The sequence below is a fragment of the Ochotona princeps genome, chromosome 1 (assembly GCF_030435755.1).
Source record: "Ochotona princeps isolate mOchPri1 chromosome 1, mOchPri1.hap1, whole genome shotgun sequence".
In the NCBI taxonomy this organism is placed as follows: Eukaryota; Metazoa; Chordata; class Mammalia; order Lagomorpha; family Ochotonidae; genus Ochotona; species Ochotona princeps.
This window is the reverse complement of record NC_080832.1, coordinates 33,750,883-33,770,403: the sequence shown is the minus strand read 5'-3', so window position 1 is coordinate 33,770,403 and position 19,521 is coordinate 33,750,883. Positions and strand designations below refer to the sequence as shown.

Sequence of the window (19,521 nt, the reverse complement as noted above, 5' to 3'; positions counted from 1 at the left end):
ATAGAACTCCAGAATTACAACCAGAACCCATTTAGGATGCCAGTACTTCAAGTGGAGGCTTAGCAAGTTACGCCATTGCACTGGCCCCATGTACTTCCCTATTTAAGAAAAAAGAAAACTAAGATAGAACTTTCTGAACTAGCACAGAAGCTCAACAGGCTAATTCTCTATTTTGCAGCACCTACATCCCATAGGGGCTGCTCCACTTCCCATGCAACTCCTTGCTTCCGGCCTGGGAAAGTAGTGGAGGATGGCTCTTCAGAGCCTTGGGACCCTGCACCCATATGGGAGGACGTGCAAGAAGCTCCTAGATCCTGGCTTCTGTTAGGCTCAGCTCTGGCCATTGCAGCCACCTGGGGAGGGAACCAGAGGATAGAAGAAACCTTTCTGTCCCTACTTCTCTTTGTAAATCTGCCTTTACAAAATTGGACTTCCTATGTTTTCACCACAAAGAAACAAACATTTGAGGATGTAGATACATTTACTCCAATTGGATCTTAAGCAATACATAAATGGAGCACAACTAATACCCTATTATTATGTACATTTTTACATATATTTTGGAAAATGTTTTCAAATTTAAAAAATTAAACTTACTCCTATTATTAAAGTATCTAATTTCAAAACGTCACATATAAACAAACATATTTTGGAATTTTACAAATTATGTCCCCTTGAACGACGGTAACAAGTATCCCACAAAAATCTAAAGGCTCCTAAGTCAAACTTGGAGTATACTATCCTATCACAAGTCTCTGCATCTATCTTTTGGAGATCAAAAAGATTCACTATAACGTTATAAGCTACAAGAATTCCTACAGCATGTTTACACCAAACTACTGGACCACAAAACCCTTTCTGATGGAACATCTATTAATAGTGTTCTATGCAGACATTGAGAAACAGGGATGTAACACAAACTTATGGAAGAAATTTTGCTTTAAGCAGATTAAAAAGTATTAGCCTCTCCTGAGTTGTGTAAATAGCTATTGAATGGGTCTTTCATTTTTAGAGCCCCCAGCCTGGACTTTGCCTTCAAGATTCAGGCCTCAAACTAAGCTCAAAGCAGGATTAATCTTTTTCATTGACTTGTAACATGGACATGACAAGGATTTCCAATCTACAACATACGGCATGTCAGCACTGGAAAAAAAAAATGTATTTTTCCAAATGACTAATTCATAAGGATTAAATGCTCCACCAAAACATCTCTACTCTTTCTGTAGACAAATAATTCGTAACGTATGTGTCTATAGACAAATTATTTGTAATTCACGTGCTAACTAAAACTGATAATCCGAAATTGAAGCTTCAGTCTGTTTTAAATATATAAACACCTTCTAATCTTAATATACTGTTTTATAAAACATCCTTATTTAAGAGAAAAATCACTTCAAGCCTAGAACCAGAACTTCTTAGCTTTTTTTAAGAAAGTGTGGCAAGAAGCAGAAAGGTAACAAATATAGCAAAGCAAAACTTCTCAGCAAGAAAGAAGGAAAACCTTTCAGCGATGCTACTGAGGAACAACAGTAAGGCTCAGTAACAGTGGATGACTGCTACATGTAACTACTACATAGGAACTGAAAAACCAAGTAACTCAAATACTGGTAATTAATTTTTAAATAGCCTCTGAGATATTATCCACATGTAACACACAATCTAAGAATTACTATGCGCTTCAAAATACCACATCTGCACCCAATAGTCCCTCAGAGTAAACATCACTGGATGTAAACAACAAAGGCTTTTGGCAACTTGGTTGCCAGCAAACAGACAGAGCCCCTTAATTTCCGATGCCACGAAGAAGAAGAGCTAGCCTACAAGTGAGAACTTAGTGCGACAGTCTGTCATAGTCTTTAAAAGAAGTATCCCTTCTTGGTACTCTACTCTTCTCAAACCCAAATCAGCACTCATGCCTAAAATCAATTTCTAAATTTAGAAGCTGTTTTGGAAAACATTTTTGAAAGGCAAGTGTAATTGTTGGTAGGCAGGTAGGTAGACAGTAAAATAAATTGCCCTGCAGACAATAAAAATCGGTCTTTCGAAATAGCAATCATTTCACAAATAGAGTTGAGTCCCATTACACACAGGGCACTGAATCCATCAAACACTTAGGGTAAAGAAAAATTAATATCAGGCCCTTACTCAAGACATTGTTTTTGATAAATAGAAAATGTTCCCAACAGAATCTTACTAAACAAAGGAAAGGTACATATGAATGCACAATTTTAAAGTCAAGCCTCAGGAGACAGACATGTAGTAGACAATTACACTAGAAACAGCAGGGAGACCCAGACAGCCTGGTGGTAATAAAGAGCTGGTCAATGGCTATCAGCAACCCCTTCGCTTTCCCCAAGGGTAGGTGCCTGTGCTCTTGAATTTGGGCTGCCCTAGGACCAACAGACCGATAGAACCCAGCCTAGGGAGTAACTTCTGGGGCTGCACCATAAGAACCCTGATAGGCTCCACATCAACTTTTTGGAATACCCACTCTGGAGGTAAGGCAGAAGGAATGTCAGCAGGCTGAATGCCCTAACACCACCATATCCTGAGGCAGCTCAAGCTCAGCCACGTAGAAAAGTGGCACACAGAGAAATAGCCAGCTAGCCATGATGCCGAACACACAGAAGAACAAACATCTGGTGACCATCCTTTGGCCTGTGTTGCATGATCGTCCCAAGAAAGAACTTGACTTTGATCCTCCAGGCTGATGAAGGAAAAGATAGTTTTTAGCCCATTGGACGGTATTGTGTTACACAGAATGAGATGACAAACCTGCACCTGCTGCTTCAAGACAGAAGTCACAAGACAGTGGAACATGGAAAAAAATCTAAGCTGTAGACAGTATTTCGAGTGACATGGACTTACTCTAGGCTTTCAAAGTTCCACCTGAGATTTTCTACCAGAACCCACATTTTCCAGAGGCCTGTACTGTCGATTCATCCACTTCTCTCATTCATCGTTATCCGTCAGGACTCTACTGATTTCAAGCAATATAATCCTTGCTCTAAGACAGCAGAAACATGACATTAACACATTTATATAATTACCTAATTATATCCAGTGTGATAGCACTGCGTCACACAGAATAATTTTTAAATATTATAATGTTAAAATGTTACAAGAAACTTAAATCTGAAAAATCAAAGTTAAATCATTGACTGCCAATTTTTGTTATTAAGAAAAAAAGCCTATCCAGATGTGAAGATACAATGCAATACGCTTCCCTACTTCCAAATCAAAGATGGACTCCCAATGAAACTATCTGACATATCTAGACAATGGGATGCTGGATTGTCTGCCACTGTGTGCACCAGCAAAGCCTGGGCACACTTAAATAACAGACTGATGGAATTATAACTCCTTAGGAAGGACTATACTATTGTAACAATATGGGAAAAATCAGTTGGGAGTGAGAACTTGGCGGGAGGAACCCCAGACTCTGGAATTGTACCATAAAATTTATTTTTATTCAAATTTCTATTCCAAATGATTTTTGTAAAAAATTTTAAAAAGACTACACATCTTTATTCCTATTTTTATCCAAGTAATTTCCATCAGATAAACATAGCTTTACCTGTATTATTGGGACACAGAGCAATGGACAAGCACACACTTAGTAACTCTAGTAAAAACATTAATTATAGAATAAGTTGGTCAAGTTACATGTTTCTAAACCATCTATAAATAGCCTAAGTTCCTTTCAATCTTCAGTGGCCAACTTATGTTTTCTTACTCAAATGCTATCTCAATTAACTTAAATTCTGTTAAAAGTTTTATGCTTCAAGGAGGGAATTGCGTCAAGGCCTCCTTACTGTGACGATGAGACAACTGCTTTAGAAACCAGTTGGATTTTATAATATGCACTCTCAGAGCTGCAACTCTTACATATATTTTCTCCAGGCTCATCAGCTGTAACCAGCCAGCCCCTTCACAGTTGTTATAGTTGTTTATAATTAAACCACATTGTAAAAATGTGTTATGATTTAAAACTTAAGATATTCCATATCCTTATCTCTTTCAGGCATTTCTGAGCTACCCAAATCTGAGATTTTAATTGTATGGTGTTCAGTAATGCATAATTCTTAATACTTGCCTCAATTATAAATGACTTCATAGTCAACAGACACACCAGATCTGTGACCCCAAACCATACCATCTTCAAAATACATGTTAGTGTGGGTCCCCCCAATATTCCCTGCATGGTTCTAGTTTCATAGCAGCATGTTGATAAAGCATTTCTCACTCCACTTAGTTATACTAGTTCTCATCTACTTCAGTAAGGGTATGTTTATTTCCTCCTTCTTAAACCTTTCAAAATGAATGACAGAAGGCAGATAAGTATATAATCCTTGGTGAAAGACTGGCACAAGCCTGAGACACACGGAAAGACATTGGCTGGAGTATGGGACACTCCCAGGCACCTTAGAGATGACGCTGCAGTATTACAGTGAGCTCTACCTGGAGGCAGCCACACACCAACACTTTCACGTCTCCTTTAACAAAGGGGGGATGTGGCAGCAGGGAAACAGGGAATAGTTTCTCAGTAAACATTAAACATTTTGTTTGGGTTTGTAAAATTGATTCCTAAACCTGTTGCTGGGAACTCAGAATTTCCATAACAATACTACAAACGCATGGAGTTTCAAGTTCCCTGGTGAGTAAAGAGACATCTTTTAATATGTAATATGGCAGAATTAGAGGAGCCACAGCTCTATGAAACTCCAATATCCTAGTGTTCTTTTTCCCACTATGTGCATTTCTATTTGGCATACAGTTGTACTCTCCCTCCAATTCATCCTTCCTCTGCTGTCTTCCAGTTCTATTAAAACAAAACAAAAAAATTCCCCAGGTTTGTCAGGGATAGAAGCAAAACCAGCAGTTCTCATGAAGCACTTACAAGCAGGAACTACCAGGCTTAGAGGAACTTGTAATGCAAGTGCAGCAAAAGATACGAAAGGAGCTGGTTACAAAGATAGGGTTTTCTGCCTAGTGCACGGTAGCTATTTAAAATAAATATAGCAGGACCGGTATGATGCTGTACTGCATTAAGCCTCCACCTGCAATGCTGTATCACATATGGACTCCAATTTGGGTCCCAACTGTCCCATTTCCAAACCAGCTTCCTATTAATGTGTCTGGGAAGGCAGTGAGAGAATGACTCAAGTGCTTGGGCCCTTGCACTCATACAGGGGACCTGAATGAAGCTCCTGGCTTTGACCTGGCCCCACCTGTTGCAAGTACCCAGGGAACATACCAGAGTACATAGGAGATGTCCCTCCCTGCATCTTTCCTCAGCCCGTCTCTTTCTCTCTGCAATTCTGCCTTTCAAATATTTTCTATTTTTATTATGTATGATATCAATGAAAACAAACCCAACAACGCAGTCCTTCTTTAGCAATACGTAACAAGAGAGATGAAGGTACAGGGATAGGGAACAGGGCTGCAGAGAAAACATTCCTCTAGAACTTTATCCTGGATACTCCACCCTCAGCTTACTTCTGCTCCATAAACACTACTCAGTTGTGAGATCAACATATAGTATGTGTCTTATGACGTGCACAGGTGCATTTTGAATATCAATAATTAAAATGATCTCTTTCTCAAATAATTTACATGCATTGATATGACAATACTTTTATCTGCAAAAATCCAAAGAACCCAAAGTCACTGCGCCTTTTCTCTTCATTTGAAATAAAGAGGGGGAGGAGGAAAGGTAGAAAAAAGAGAAAGGATGCTTCCATCTGCTAGTTCACTCTCCAGATGCCCTTGACAGGGCAAAGCCAGGAGCCTGGATCTCCCTCTGAGTCTTTCGTGTCAGCAGCAGGTACCTCAGCATGTGGGCCCTCAACGGCTTCTTCCCAGGGTGAACATCAGCGGGCAGCTGGCATAAGGACTGATGCCTGGACTCAAGTTAAGGCACTCTGATGGGAACTAGGGATGTCCGTATTCCCTAAGTAAAGTCCTTTTTATTTAAGAGTTATTTATTTAGAAGGCAGAGTTTCAGAGAGAGAAAGGAAAAGACAAAGATTCCCACGTAGGGTTCACTCCAAAGGGCTGCAACGGGTAGGCTGGACTAGGCCAAAGCCGGAAGTTTCTTCCCAGCTCTCAGACACTGTGCTAGAGTCCAAGAACTTTGGTTTCTCCTCTGCTCATTTCCCAGGCCCATTAGAGAACTGGATGGAAACTGGAGCTGCCAGGACTCAGGCAGAATCCATGCGGAATAACAGTACTGCAGGCCACAGCTTAACCCACTATGCCACAAGTGCTCAGCTGTCCCTCAATTTTGTCTGCTTAGAAGAAAAACAAAGTTTTTTTTTTGTTTTAACTTCTTTGAAAGGCAGAGAGAGAAGGAGACAGAAAAATAGACCTTCCATCTTCCAGCTCATTTCTAAAATGGACATTAATCCAAAGATGGGAGAGGGCAAGCCAGGAGCAAAGATCTCCATCTGGGTCCCTCACACTGGTGGCGAGGCACAGGTACTTGGGCCATTTTCCTGGGCTTCCTCTGCAGTAGCAGTGGAGTAGTAGACTCAAACTCTCATCCTGATACAGCATATTGTCATCACAGGTGGTGGCTTCAGCCACTGTGTTACAGGGCCAGCGTCAATTTGTTCCTTGAGGAGCAGGTGCTAATAACATTTCCTGGATCTATACTAGATGTTCACGAATCTTTGTAACATAGGATTTATAAACATCCATTCACACTAAATAAAAGCTCCTCAAAATTCAAGTGACCCTAACAAAATGTTGATGCCTCAAGTCCTTCTAATTGTCTTATATTCTTTGTAGTTATTACAGAAATTATCTGAAATATTTATCCTACAATTGCCTCAAAAATACATGGATTAAGTAAATATTTAATTTTTCCATACCATTTACCACTGAAGCTGAACATGTTCTCCAACACTCTATTGGACATTAATTCAACAGTTGGTTAAGAGCTTTTTACTTGCCTCTGCTGTTGTAGAAAACATGAACACCACAGGCCCACCACAATGGCTCATTGACTGAATCTTCACCTTGCAGGAGCCAGAATCCTAAATGGGCATGCTGCTTCTTGTCCCAGACGATCCACCTCCCATCAAGCTCCTTACTTGTTGCCTGGGAAAGCAGTAGAGGACAGCCCAAAACCTTGGGACCCTGCACCTGCATGGGAGACCCAGAGGAGGTTCCCGGCTCCTGGATCGGCTCAGTTTTGGCATTATGGCCGTTTGGGGAGTGAATCTGTGGTGGGAAGTTGTCACTGTTTCTCCTTTTCTCCATAAATCTGATCTGCCTTTCTAATACAAATAAATTTTTTAAAAATGAAATTCATACCATGTACTTGCCTCAGTAGTTCACATGCATCAAGTCATTTTCTCTTTTTTGTTATCATTATTATTTATTTGAAAGGAAGAGTTACAGAGAGGGAAAAGGGAGAGAGAATTTCCATCTTTAGAAAAAGAAAAGATTTATTGCTTCCTCCAGGTCTCCCACAAGAGTGCAGGATCCCAAGGCTTTGGGCTGTGCACAACAGCTTTCCCAGGCCACAGGCAGAGAGCTGGATGGGAAGCAGGGCTCCTGGGATTAGAACCGGCACCTATATGGGATCCTGGCATGTTCAAGGTGAGGATTTAGCTGCTAGGCCACCGCACTGGGCCTGATAACCTCCATCTTATGGTTTATTCCTCAAATGGCCCCAACAGTTGTGGTTGGGCCAAGCTGAAACCAGAAGCCCGGAACTCCATTCAGGTGCCTTATATGAACTACCTTCCTCCGCATTCCCAACCACAAGTAGCTGAAATGGAGCAGCTATGGGATGCCAGCACTGTATGCAGTGGCATAACTCGCTGTTCCACACAGCACCAGCCTCCTCAATCTTTTTTCTTTTAGACTTCGTTATTCTGTTTATTTTGTTTTTTGGTTGTTTTAGAAAAGGCAGATATGCAGAAAGGATATACAAATAGACCTTCCAAGTCATTGGTTCACTACCCATGTGGCTGCAAAGGCCGGAGCAAGCCAGTCTGAAGCAAGAGTCAAGACACTTCTTCGGGGTTTCCCACCTGGATGCAGGGTCCCAAGGCCTTAGGCCATCCTCTATTGCTTTCCTAGGCCACACGCAGGGAGCTGGATGAGAAATGGAGCAGCTGGGTTACAAACCAGCACCATACAGGATCCCAGAAGATGCTAGATAAGGACTTTAGTCAGCAGGCTATCACACCAGGCCCCATTCAATCCTTTTAATTATTACTCCAGTGAGAAGTGATTATAATCCGTTTGAAACAGCAAGACAAAATGTGGGATCTGAGATAGCAAATAAATGGCCCATGGTCACACAGCTCCTAAATGCCAGATCCAGGACTCTAAACCAAGTTCTTTAGCTAGCATCCGGTACCCACAACTAAGACTGTCTCCTCTCATACCAACTCATGAGTTCTTTCATTCACATTTTGATTAATTGCCTTGGAAGATCAGGGGCCTTACTAAAGCTTAAGTATAAAATGACTATCTCCCTCTTTCTCCCTTTCTCTCTCCCTCTCCCTCTCTCTCTCTCTCTCTCACACACACACACACACACCCCCGTCATCCCTTCCCACTTTCCCACAGGCTCTCCTCCCCACAAAAACACTTCAATCAACTGGCTTCTGACCATTCAACAAAGCACTGAGCACTCTGTTCAGGTAAAATGCCTGAGGCAGACTTAAGCTGCACACTGAAAATAATTTAGTAATAATACTCCTTATCTGGTGGGTTTTTTCGCATTCTCCAAAGCTATGCATTTTGAACCCATGAGGTAGACAGAGGGTTAACTCACTAATTTACAGATGAGGAAACAAATACAGATATGTTGTCTTAAACATGTGAGCAAACATGCCACATTTTTTCTATAGGTATCTGTCCAAACCACAGGTCCTGCTTCCCAAAAAGACCCCAAATGGCCAAATGAAAAGCTGTATGAAGATACACTAAAGCCTGCCAAGAAAGGTTAATTTGACAAATCAAGTATCCTTTTAAAACTGTGAATTGAGGCAATAAGAAGATGGGCCAGGTGGTGATTAGAGGTCATAGGGCTGGAATAATGAGGTTAGCAACCAGGGGCAGAAAAATGGTCTTCTAGAGAGAGCAGGTGGATTAAAGCTGAAGGGAGTACAGGCTTTCTTTCCCGCCCACCTAGACTCCTGCAAAACACACTTCCCTTTCCCAGAAAAACTCAAGCGTTCCAGAGGCCAAAAGCAGGTGGCCACATGTGTGCTGTGAAGGTGATGAGGTTCCACGCTCCTCTTTCCACACAAAAATTTAGTTCTTTAGTGGACCTGGGTGTGGAAAAGATTTCAGATGTAGTAACAGACCACACAGGTGTCCATGGTTTCTGCTTACTTTTTTTTTAAAAAAAGAAAGAAAATTGGCACACTCACTGCAACAAACATAGAGGTAGAAGGATGAATCTTCAGAAGTGTCCAGAAATCAAGCCTTCCTCCCCTGCCCGAAGCAACTCCCAATGCCTAAACTGATGTTCTTCCTACACAAGGAGTGACGCTTCTTATCTTCTGACTGCTTTTATCAAGAGAAATAAAGCCCATTGAGGACAGGGCGCTGTGGCCTAGTGGCTAAAGTCCTCACCTTGAATGTGCTGGGATCCCATATGGGCACCAGTTCTAATCCCAGCAGCCACACTTTCCACTCAGCACCCTGCCTGTGGCCTGGGAAAGCAATTGGGGACGGGCCAAAGCCTTGGGACCCTGCACCCGCGTGGGAGACCCTGAAGAAGCTCCTGGCTTTGGATAGGCACAGCTCCAGCCATTGGAGGTCACTTGGGGTGTGAATCATCAGATGGATGATCTTCCTCTCTGTCTCTCCTCCTCTATTTTTACTGCAAAGTCATTGTATATATATACACAAATCTTTTTTAAGAACAAAGCCCATTGAATGTCCTAAAACATTGTCACAATAAGACACAGCATTTCAAAATGTTCATGTGACATTAAGGATTTGAAGCAGGAATGAAAACACCTACAAGGAAGTTCAGGAGAGGCACGCGCACTCCTCGCCTAGTGCACTGTCCCTCAAATCAAGCAGGGCGATGATCCTATTATGCCGCCCCACTTCCCCACTGGGGACAGCAAGGCCCTGAATCTCCGCCATTCCTCAGGGAGGGAAGGTGGCCAACGGGAACCAGGAGGAGGAAGCTTCTACTTCAGCCTTGGCAGCCTGAATGCTCTTCTTGTTTTCTTCTTCTCTATTCATTGGAAGGCAGTGCAACAGATAGAGACTGAAGGAAATCTTCAATCTGCCAGTTCTCTTCCCCAAATGCTCACAATAGCTGGGGCTGGGTCAGAAACTCCATCCTGGTCCCCTCACGTATGTCAGGGATTCAACCATGAGGCAGTATTTGCAGCCTCCCAGGTCCTCTGGCAGGAACCGGATCAAGAGCAAAGGCACAGGGGTTGTCCCATTGTGAATTTCTGGAAGGAATTTTGCAAAATAAAAGCCTAGTGACATCCAGACAGGGAGAAGGATGGGGAAACCAAAGGCCTATATATTTATAAGAACTCCAGTCTGAATGAAAACTGGTCTCTCCCATTTTTCCTGAGATGCCCGCCTGATCTACGAGGTATTTCTCTTCATTAAGCTTGGCAACCATCCTTACTCCTAAAAAGCACACAAAATAACCATAACCTAAAGAAGCAGGAGCAGAGATGGGACTCAATCCCAGTGATTCCAACATTGGGTCCAAGGGGCACCTTACCCTCTTGTGCCACAATGCCCACTGACTGGTTCATTTTTCTAATATGTAAAACTGATGTTTACAAGTAATGAGGAATTAAATAATAATTTTCGATGGTTAGTCCAATTATGACAAACAATTTAACCTCAGCCTCATTGCGAGCCATTAGCAAGGAAGCATATTGTTAAATCCATCAACTGTTGTGAGCCCAGTGCGCAGCAGCACTCAGAAGGACAAATACAAAAAGTCAAACTATAAAAACAATGTCAGTGAACCTTCAAACAAGAGCAAGCGCCACTTCAAAGAAATAAGCATGCATGATGCACTTGTACAGCAGGAGGAAGAAGTAAACTTTGAAAACAAGGCAAATTTTCAGCAGGTGTTTATCTGCTGGGAACGGGATTATAATTTCTGGTTCATTACATTCAAAATACATACATCTAACAGTCAAAAAATAGGCACACAGATGAAAGCAAAAATTTATAAATACAATAAAAAGGCAAGCATTACCTGTCTCAAAATGAAGATATTCATTTTTCATAAATATTTTTTAAGATCCTCATATACAGATTTCAAACTTTTACACCAAATAACTTTGCAATTTCATTTTCCATTAATTTTTTGAGGAACTCTAAGTGACTGGGAATGCTTACTGAACCAAGGAATGAGGCTTGAACACGGCTAGAAGAAAGCTAAGCATATGAAAATGGAAGTATTCTTCCCTTTGGCATGCTGGTGCTGGGCGGCATACGGAGGAGAGACGCGTGGAGGCAGGTCCAGGTCCAGCCGCCAAAGAAGGACCCACCCACATTCCATCTCACCATAAAAGTCAAGGTCTGCACACCTCAATGTCCCTCCGTGCCCCAGGGCAGGTTTGTTTTTGGTGGCTCTTGCTAGTTCAGGTTGTACACATTGCCATAGGCCAAAAAAGAACATTCAAAGGCCAAGATGTTTATGTCATTCTTAGTTAAGCACGTAGTGTATGCCTACGTTTCTGAACATAGGACAAAACAACATCTACCAAAAAAAAAAAAAATGCTCCCGAAATAAGCAAAAACATGCTGTGAACTGCAAAAATAAGATGATTTCTTTGCTTCTCTTCACATAGTGTTAGGAAGTAGCAGGTTTCTCTGGGCAGGTCCTGTGGCCTTCACATACACTATCCCACTGAACAGTTCCAAAGAACGGTACATTCAGAGAACAGGAAGCAAGGAAGCTAAATAACATCTTCAAGGCTGTATCATTGATGAGCTGGGATGGGAACCCAATAATTTCCCCAGGGCCCAAGATTTATGCCACAACAATGTAGTATCTCTTGGTTCTACCAATCCAGTTTCAATGACAAATGGACTTAGCAAAAGGTTCCATGGTGAATCCCACGTTCTTATTTTTAAAGACAAAAATAATCTCATTATTCAGCTTCTTCAGCTAAAGAGTTTAAAGACTCAATTAGGGGGAAAAAAGGTCACTGACATTAATATCAAAATATTTTTTAGAAATGGTACATAACAGGCCCAGTTTGATAGCGCAGCGGTTAAAGTCCTTGCCTTCAACACGCCAGGATCCCATATGGGCGCTGGTTCTAATCCTGGCGGCTCCACTTCCCATCCAGCTCCCTGCTTGTGGCCTGGGAAGGCAATTGAGGATGGCCCAAAGCTTTTGGACCCTGCACCCAAATGGGAGACCCGGAAGAGGATCCTGACTTCGGATTGGCTCAGCTTCAGCCATTGCGGCCACTTGGGAAGTGAACCATCATACGGTAGATCTTCCTCTGTCTCTCGTCTCTATGCATCTGCCTTTCCAATATATTAAATAAATCTTTAAAAAAAGAAAAATCGTATGTAACAATTGGAATTGTTTTTCTTCATGAACAAGGGAACAGAAATAGACAAAGAGCATTATTCTTTGAAAAAGTCCTTTCAAAAGTAAATACTAGGAAGCCTACTTGAAAACAAGTAAATGAAGTCCTATAAATATAACCACTCATAAAAAGTAGTTTCCTTTGGAAATATTTGGCCGTGTACAAGTCAGCAAGAACAACTAGTGTTAACATATTTTTTCAATACACATGTTTTGAGCAGAAAATATCACAGCGATGATGAAAACAGGAGTTTGCAAATACTAGCGAGGCTCTAACCAGGAGCTGGAGGAGGAATTCATTAATCTGACATCTTAGAAACAAGCTCTGATAAGGAGGAGTCATGGAATGGAGGGAATTTCAGACTAACAGATTCAAAAAACTAAAAACATTTTTTTAAATGAAATGCAAGCCAAATTGCTTATAATATCCTAAATCATATCCATAGCTCCTTATTCTTGTCAAATAGCATTATAGATGCATGAATTTACCTCGAGCCAAATGAGTAAATATTCATCAGAACACATTACTTACGAGAGGCACGTTCTTGGGGGTCAAAGTCAGGTCTTTGCGCTCCCTCCAGAAACCTCTGAGAAATCAGTGCAGAACCTAATTTATCCCCATTTTCAAAGTTTCATTTTCTTTGTTTTGTTTTTAAATTTTGGAAAATGTTTTCATATAGGCAACTTATAGAGTACCTTCCCATGCTACCGATGCACCTGGCCAGAACCCAAGCCCAGTGGAAACCACCCCCAAAACCCCCTCATCGTTACAAACCACAGGCGATAATGACCCTATTCCATCCTCCATACCCGTCTGGCCATCCAACCCCACCCTCATGCCATTCCAGTATCTCAGCCTTTCTAAGCTAAACAAGTTGCCTCCCAAAGTAACATCATCCTTATCAGATAAATTCTTCCCTGCTTAAAGGTAAAAGTTAATCAGAACTGTCCCCTGTTGTCTTCCTGCTTTTCTTCCCAGCCCTCAAACTAAGCTCTCATTTCTGCAGCCAATAAAAATAGTTATGCCTTGGGCTCCAGTGCAACAGTAGGAATTTGGGGCTGTGTGGGCTTGCAATCAGAGACTCAGTGGGGAGATGGAAGCATCTGGAAAGTGACCTGGAGCTATCACCGCCCCCCCCAAGAGAAACTTCTCACTGTGCAGGTCCTGTCCACCCTGCCACCTCAGTGCCTCACGGTTCTGCTTCAGCTTAAGTGGAGAATGACTTGTTCATCCCTTTTGCTCTCTCAACCTATTCAAGTATAGGCCATCTACAATACGGGCAAGGAAAACTGCAAGCATTGGTTACAAAGTTTTAAGAAGTGAACATTCAGCCACAGGCAAAAGCCCAGAACAACGAACTTCACAGCCACCCGAACACCAGGGAGTAGGGGCCTCAAAGAGAAACTGAGAAGCTTGGGATTCAGGTCCCTAAATGTTTCCTCACTCACGTGTAGCACCCAAAATTCTGCATAGAGCCTCAGGACACTTCAACCTAGAGTCCACAGAGAATATGCTGAGCTGGTCCAGTTTCATCCACTGTGACTACCAGGTAGAATCCAAGTTATGGTACACTGGAATTGATTAGTACTGACATACTACCAATACATGATGTCCTACAGCAAAATGGAATGAAAACATGTGATGATCTTTGCCAGGAAACACTTCCAATGACTGAAAATAAAATACTAACACATCAAAAGCATAAGCAAACATTCTTTTTCATCTGTGGACCTGAATTCATTTAATGGAAGGCATCCTGTGGATGCTAGCTGAGCAAAAATTTCAGTTGGCCTGAGCATCTAACTCGGAGTTTCACAGCCAATTCTTTGATTTTTCTCCCTCCCCCCCATGTTTGAGGATTTCATAACAAATGAAAGGCGGCATTATTTCAGCTCTTAAGGCATAGACATAAGTCACATAAGAACAAAGAAGGTTTTATTATCACATTAAACATCAAGGAGGAAATGTGCTTACTGGTAACTAATTTAGTGTCCGGGGCTATTAGATTAGCATTTGCTTTTTGCAATCTTCTGGGCCAATATTGACTATTTATATCTAAGACTGGAGGGAAAAATGTCCAGCTAGCGAGAAGGTCATTAGGGGAGAAAGAGGGAAAAAGCCCTTGGAAAACAGAACAAAGTACACCAAGTGGGGAAAGGTACTCTTTGCGCCTCAGTGGGCTATAGAACACTTGCTCTCTCTGCCTATAAAATGATTTCACATTAACCACATTTTACTTTGGCAGCAGAGTACTACTTGCTGACAAAAACTCCTTGTCAAAAGCCAGAGGGAGTTGCAGGGGCCGAGGCGGGGGAGGGGGGTGTTCACATACACAAAAGAATGTGAAACAGACTGCCACGGGCCAGTGTCCTGGGCTTTTTGCCTAAGAGCTTTGCTTTCAGCCAGGAAAGAGGAAACACACACACACTTACGCACACATACATACTCACACTCCAACAACAACAGCTTGTACAATGAACAGCCTCCCTCTTTTTTTTTGGCAGACTTTCCCAACTAACAGTTCCAGTGGCTGTGCCTTGAGCCCATTCAAGAATTCCATCTCATAGGAAGTGTGTCAAATACAGTCATTTGATCTTTCAGCATTTGCAAGTGCACCTGCTAAGCAAATGGTCTGAGAGCCTTGCAGCCATCTCCCCAGTTTCACCAGGAGTGACATGGGCTATTGTGGACCTAAACCAGAGGGGCAACACACAGATTCTCCCCGCAAACAGCTCTGCTGTTGCAGGAAGTCAGGTGCCTGCAGAGTGCAGAGGTAATCCCCTTCTCCCCCACACCAACTTCCCTGTCACTTTTTTTTTCCTGGAGCAGGTAAAAGGGTTTGGTTTTGTTTTCTGGCTTACCTCGAGGTGGCTTCCTCACCTCCCTTGCCATGGCTGTCCCCCACGGCCTGGTCCTTGCCGCTGGGGTGGTAGGCAGTGAGCACAACTCCCTGGGAACTGGAGAGCCAGCTCATGGTGACAGAAGGGGCATAATTTCTGCGATCCTGACACGGAGAAGGGAATGAAGTTCCTGCCTCGCCTGGCAACTCGCTCATTAGCATCGCCGGCTCCACCCCCCTGAGGCCGGGCGATTCACATGGGGAGGGCGGGGTTTCGCCCGGGGAGAGCTTCCTGGCTCAAGGATTAGAAGCTGTGACTCAAGAGGATTGTTGAAAGCCAGGGCAATTTCAGTCTAAGAGGCTGTAGTTAGTGTGTGTGTGTGGGGGGGGGGGGGGGGGTTGCTTCCCCTACACTAAGTTGTTCTGATCTGATTAGACTGCCATGTTATGCATTTAGGTTTTAATATGAACACAAACCTTGTAGGTTAGGAAACAATTGAGTTTTTGCAGAGCCTTACCACCCCCCCAAACCTTCAATTCCTGTTTCCATCTGATAATTTCTGCTACCTCGTGAAACATGAGTAAGGGCATTTCTTAACTCCTTCTCTTCAGCATTGAGATTAACAACTGCACTAGCTAGTGCAGCAAAACTGACTTTCCCTCTGGGTTCTGTACAAAATACTCTTATAAAAATGACTTGTGTGCCCTGCAGTGTCACTTTCTTTCCCATAAAAGTCAGTGCCAAATTTACCTCTCGTTTAATCAAAAACACTTTGCAGGGTGGCAAAGAGACACATCTTCCCACTGTTTTTTAAATGTTATTGCTGTGGATAAAAAAATCACCCTTCAATGAGCATCTACTATCCACTATTCTTTCTGGAACAAGCATGTCATGTGTGTTACATGCTCATTTACATACTTATACATTATATATTCACTGTGTCTCACCCTACAAAACAGGCATTATCAACTGCATTTTTTAAATGAATTATTTATGTATGTAAGAGACCAAGCACCAAACGACTGGTTCACTCTCCAAACCCACACAGCAGCCAGGGATGGATTGAGCAAAAGCCAACAGCTGGAAATTAATTCTGCCCTCTCCCCTAAAGAGCAGGGGCCAACCACTTACTAACTCCTAGGGTCTGCAGACACAACTAGGAACAGAGCTGGTATGGAATCCACCCACTCCAATTAAGCATGTGGGTGGCTTAATGCTTAGGGTCCAACACACACCCTTGTATGTTACAAGGAAATTAAGGGTATTAATGTGATGATCTATTGGTCTGCATGTCTAAAATTCCTCATAAACAAGCTTTCAGTTTCATCATTCTGTTCACATATTAACATAGGAACCAGTTAGGTATCTGGACAAGACAGTTGTTATATGCCTGGATTTGAGTAGAATTCTATGTTAAATTCCCCTTTTTAACCAGCATATTATTCCTTGTTTTACAGATGAATAAACAGGCTCAAGACATGAAAAATGGAAGAGATGTTGCTCTTTTTTGCATAAAGCTTAAGTCCTTGGGGTCAGTGTCATGGTGTCGTGGGCTCAGCTGCTACCTCAGCATCCGGTCCACCTCCGATCCGACTCCCTACTAACGGTCTAGGAAAAGCAGCAGAAAATGGTCGAAGTGTTCGAACCCTGCTGCCCACGTGAGACACACGGATGAAAAGCTCCTGGATCCTGGCCCAACCCTGGTATTATAGGAATGAAGCGATAATAGATTCTCACTGACTTTCAAATAACCATTTTAAGAAAAATACTTCCCTTTTTTGTGTACCTACTAGTCTATCTTTGTGATTATTAGGGATTTTAGACAGGTACACTAAACAAGCTTTCAGTTTCATTGTTCTGTCAGTACATACTTAAACAAAACAGCAAGAAATAAGCAATTTGTTCATTCCTACTCAAATTATCAAAAAAAATTTTTAACTGAAGCATTTTAATCTAAAAAGCAGAGACACACAGAGGGAGACAGATATTTGTTTACCATCTACCTCCTCACATATCAAATGCTTGCAATCACATGAGGCAAAGGCAACTCAATCCAGGTTTCCCATGGGTAGCAGGGTCCAAACTAACTGAACCATCACTTAATGTCTGCTGGGGCGCACATTATTAGGACAATAAAAGCAGCAGCAAATTCCAGACTTTGAACCCTGATGCTAAATATGAATATGGGATTCAGGGATGCTAACACCTAAGCCAAATGCCTACCTCTTTCTTTCTAAAATTTATTATTTTTTTCAGAGATTTATTTTTTATTGGCAAGTCAGATATAAAGAGAGGAGGAGAGAGAGAAAGGAAGATCTTCCGTCCGATGATTCACTCCCCAAGTGACTGCAAAGGCCAATGCTGCCCCGATCCAGAGCCAGAAGCCAGAAACCTCCTCCAGGTCTCCCACGCGGGTGCAGGATCCCAAGGCTTTGGGCCATCCTCGACTGCTTTCCCAGGCCACAAGCATGGAGCTGAATGGGAAGTGGAGTTTCTAGGATTAGAACCGGAGCTCATATGGGATCCCAGGGCGTTCAGTGAGAGGACTTTAGCCACTAGGCCACGGCGGCCAGGTCCCTAAAGTTTATTTTTAAGAAACGTTTGTTTCTACGATAGACACTGAGTAACACAAATCTTTGAGTTTTTTGTGTCTTCCTCCTGTTCCACAATAGGTTGCTTAGTTTTTCTATTCCCATGTAGGGCTCTCCCTAATGGTACCTTTCTATTCTCATCGCCTCAGCTACTTCGGGATCCTATAATTAAGTATTGAACCTTTCAGGCCATGTCCTTGCTACCTTCTCCAATTATCCCACACGTTATAATCACCCTGTACAGCCTTCTTGTGGCTGGAAAGCCTTCATTGGCTCTGTATCAAGGATGCAGTTCTGAACTCGGGTAAGGCAAGAACATCTTGTACTGTCACCCAAAGGACCTTCCACTGCACCTGCCACACATGGTGCCCCCAGGTCCTGCTGTCACTCCCTGCCCTTCGCTTATGTCTACTTCTTCCACACACCAGAATTTTAGTGAATGCTGCATTGAGGAAGACCTGACTGGATCTAAAGTGTCTCTTAAAACTATTCAATAGTAATGTGAAAGGAAGGAATACCAGACAGGGGGTTTCTATACACAAACCGACACACACCAGTAGTGAAATATTCACCAATTTTAGTAAAGTGAAAAACCAGAGATTCAAAAGACAAATAAGTCAGAGTAGACACATTTTGTCTTGAATGCCCTTCGGTGGGAAAATGACTCATGCCTCTCCCCATGTTCACTCATGTTGTTGTGGTAGCTACTCTGGAAAGAGAGCAATTGGAATCCTTCTCTTAGACAACTGTTGGTGGTCATCCCTAGAGACTAGCTTCGGGAAAATCTTCTTTCCCATTTCCTCCTTCTGTTCTGGACATCCTTCTCATCTTCCTCCTTTGTCTCCTGTGTTTCCTCCTTCATCTTTAGTCTGTTAAGGTCATGCGCATCATGAGCAGTCACTGACAACTCTCTGGAGACAGTACATGGTCAAGTGATTTGTCCAGCTGCAATGCAAGTAGTGATTAAGTCGTATCTTTGCCCACTTATATTCTTTGCTTGTTCAATAATAAATAAATCACACTGTGCAAGCTGAGTTGTAGTTATTTTACATGTTTACAGTAGTAAGTGGGTTCATAATAAGCACGCTTTCTAAGTTCCATGAGGCAGAAAATTAAATGGGAAACAAATTGAATCACATGGTTTAGTAACTTTGGAATCCTACTCAGTTAACATTCAAAATCATGACAATTCTCCTAACTCCTCCTTTTCTGCCACTGAGCTCTGCGCCTAGACTGGGGATGTTTCCCGTCCTATGCAAGCAGCAGCTGGAATTACGATTTGGTATACAACTTCAGACACGGATCGCAAACATTAGACATGATTTTTAGAATTTTCCTGTGCCTCAGGGAAGCAAATCCAACTAACACCACCATTTTCTGAAGGCAGTTCTTACTCTACACCCTACACCTTGGCAGGCTTTAATCAGGCTCCACCCTTTATATTATAGACATATTTTATGAAAATGCAAGAAAGATGCTCTTTTGCTCCCTTGCATGAATATTTTAAGCAAACACTGAAAA

At 42.3% G+C, this 19,521-nt stretch overlaps 1 protein-coding gene across 1 annotated transcript in view; it reads right to left on the bottom strand.

Annotated features, from left to right (window-relative positions):
• ARHGAP18 (Rho GTPase activating protein 18) overlaps positions 1-15,626 on the bottom strand; it is a 128,919-nt gene extending 113,293 nt beyond the window's left edge. The window contains exon 1 of the mRNA XM_058676463.1: positions 15,431-15,626. Coding sequence (XP_058532446.1) covers positions 15,431-15,624 — 194 coding nt within the window. The 5' untranslated portion in view covers positions 15,625-15,626. The remainder of the gene's footprint in view (positions 1-15,430) is intronic.
• Between the last annotated feature and the right edge of the window lie 3,895 nt (positions 15,627-19,521).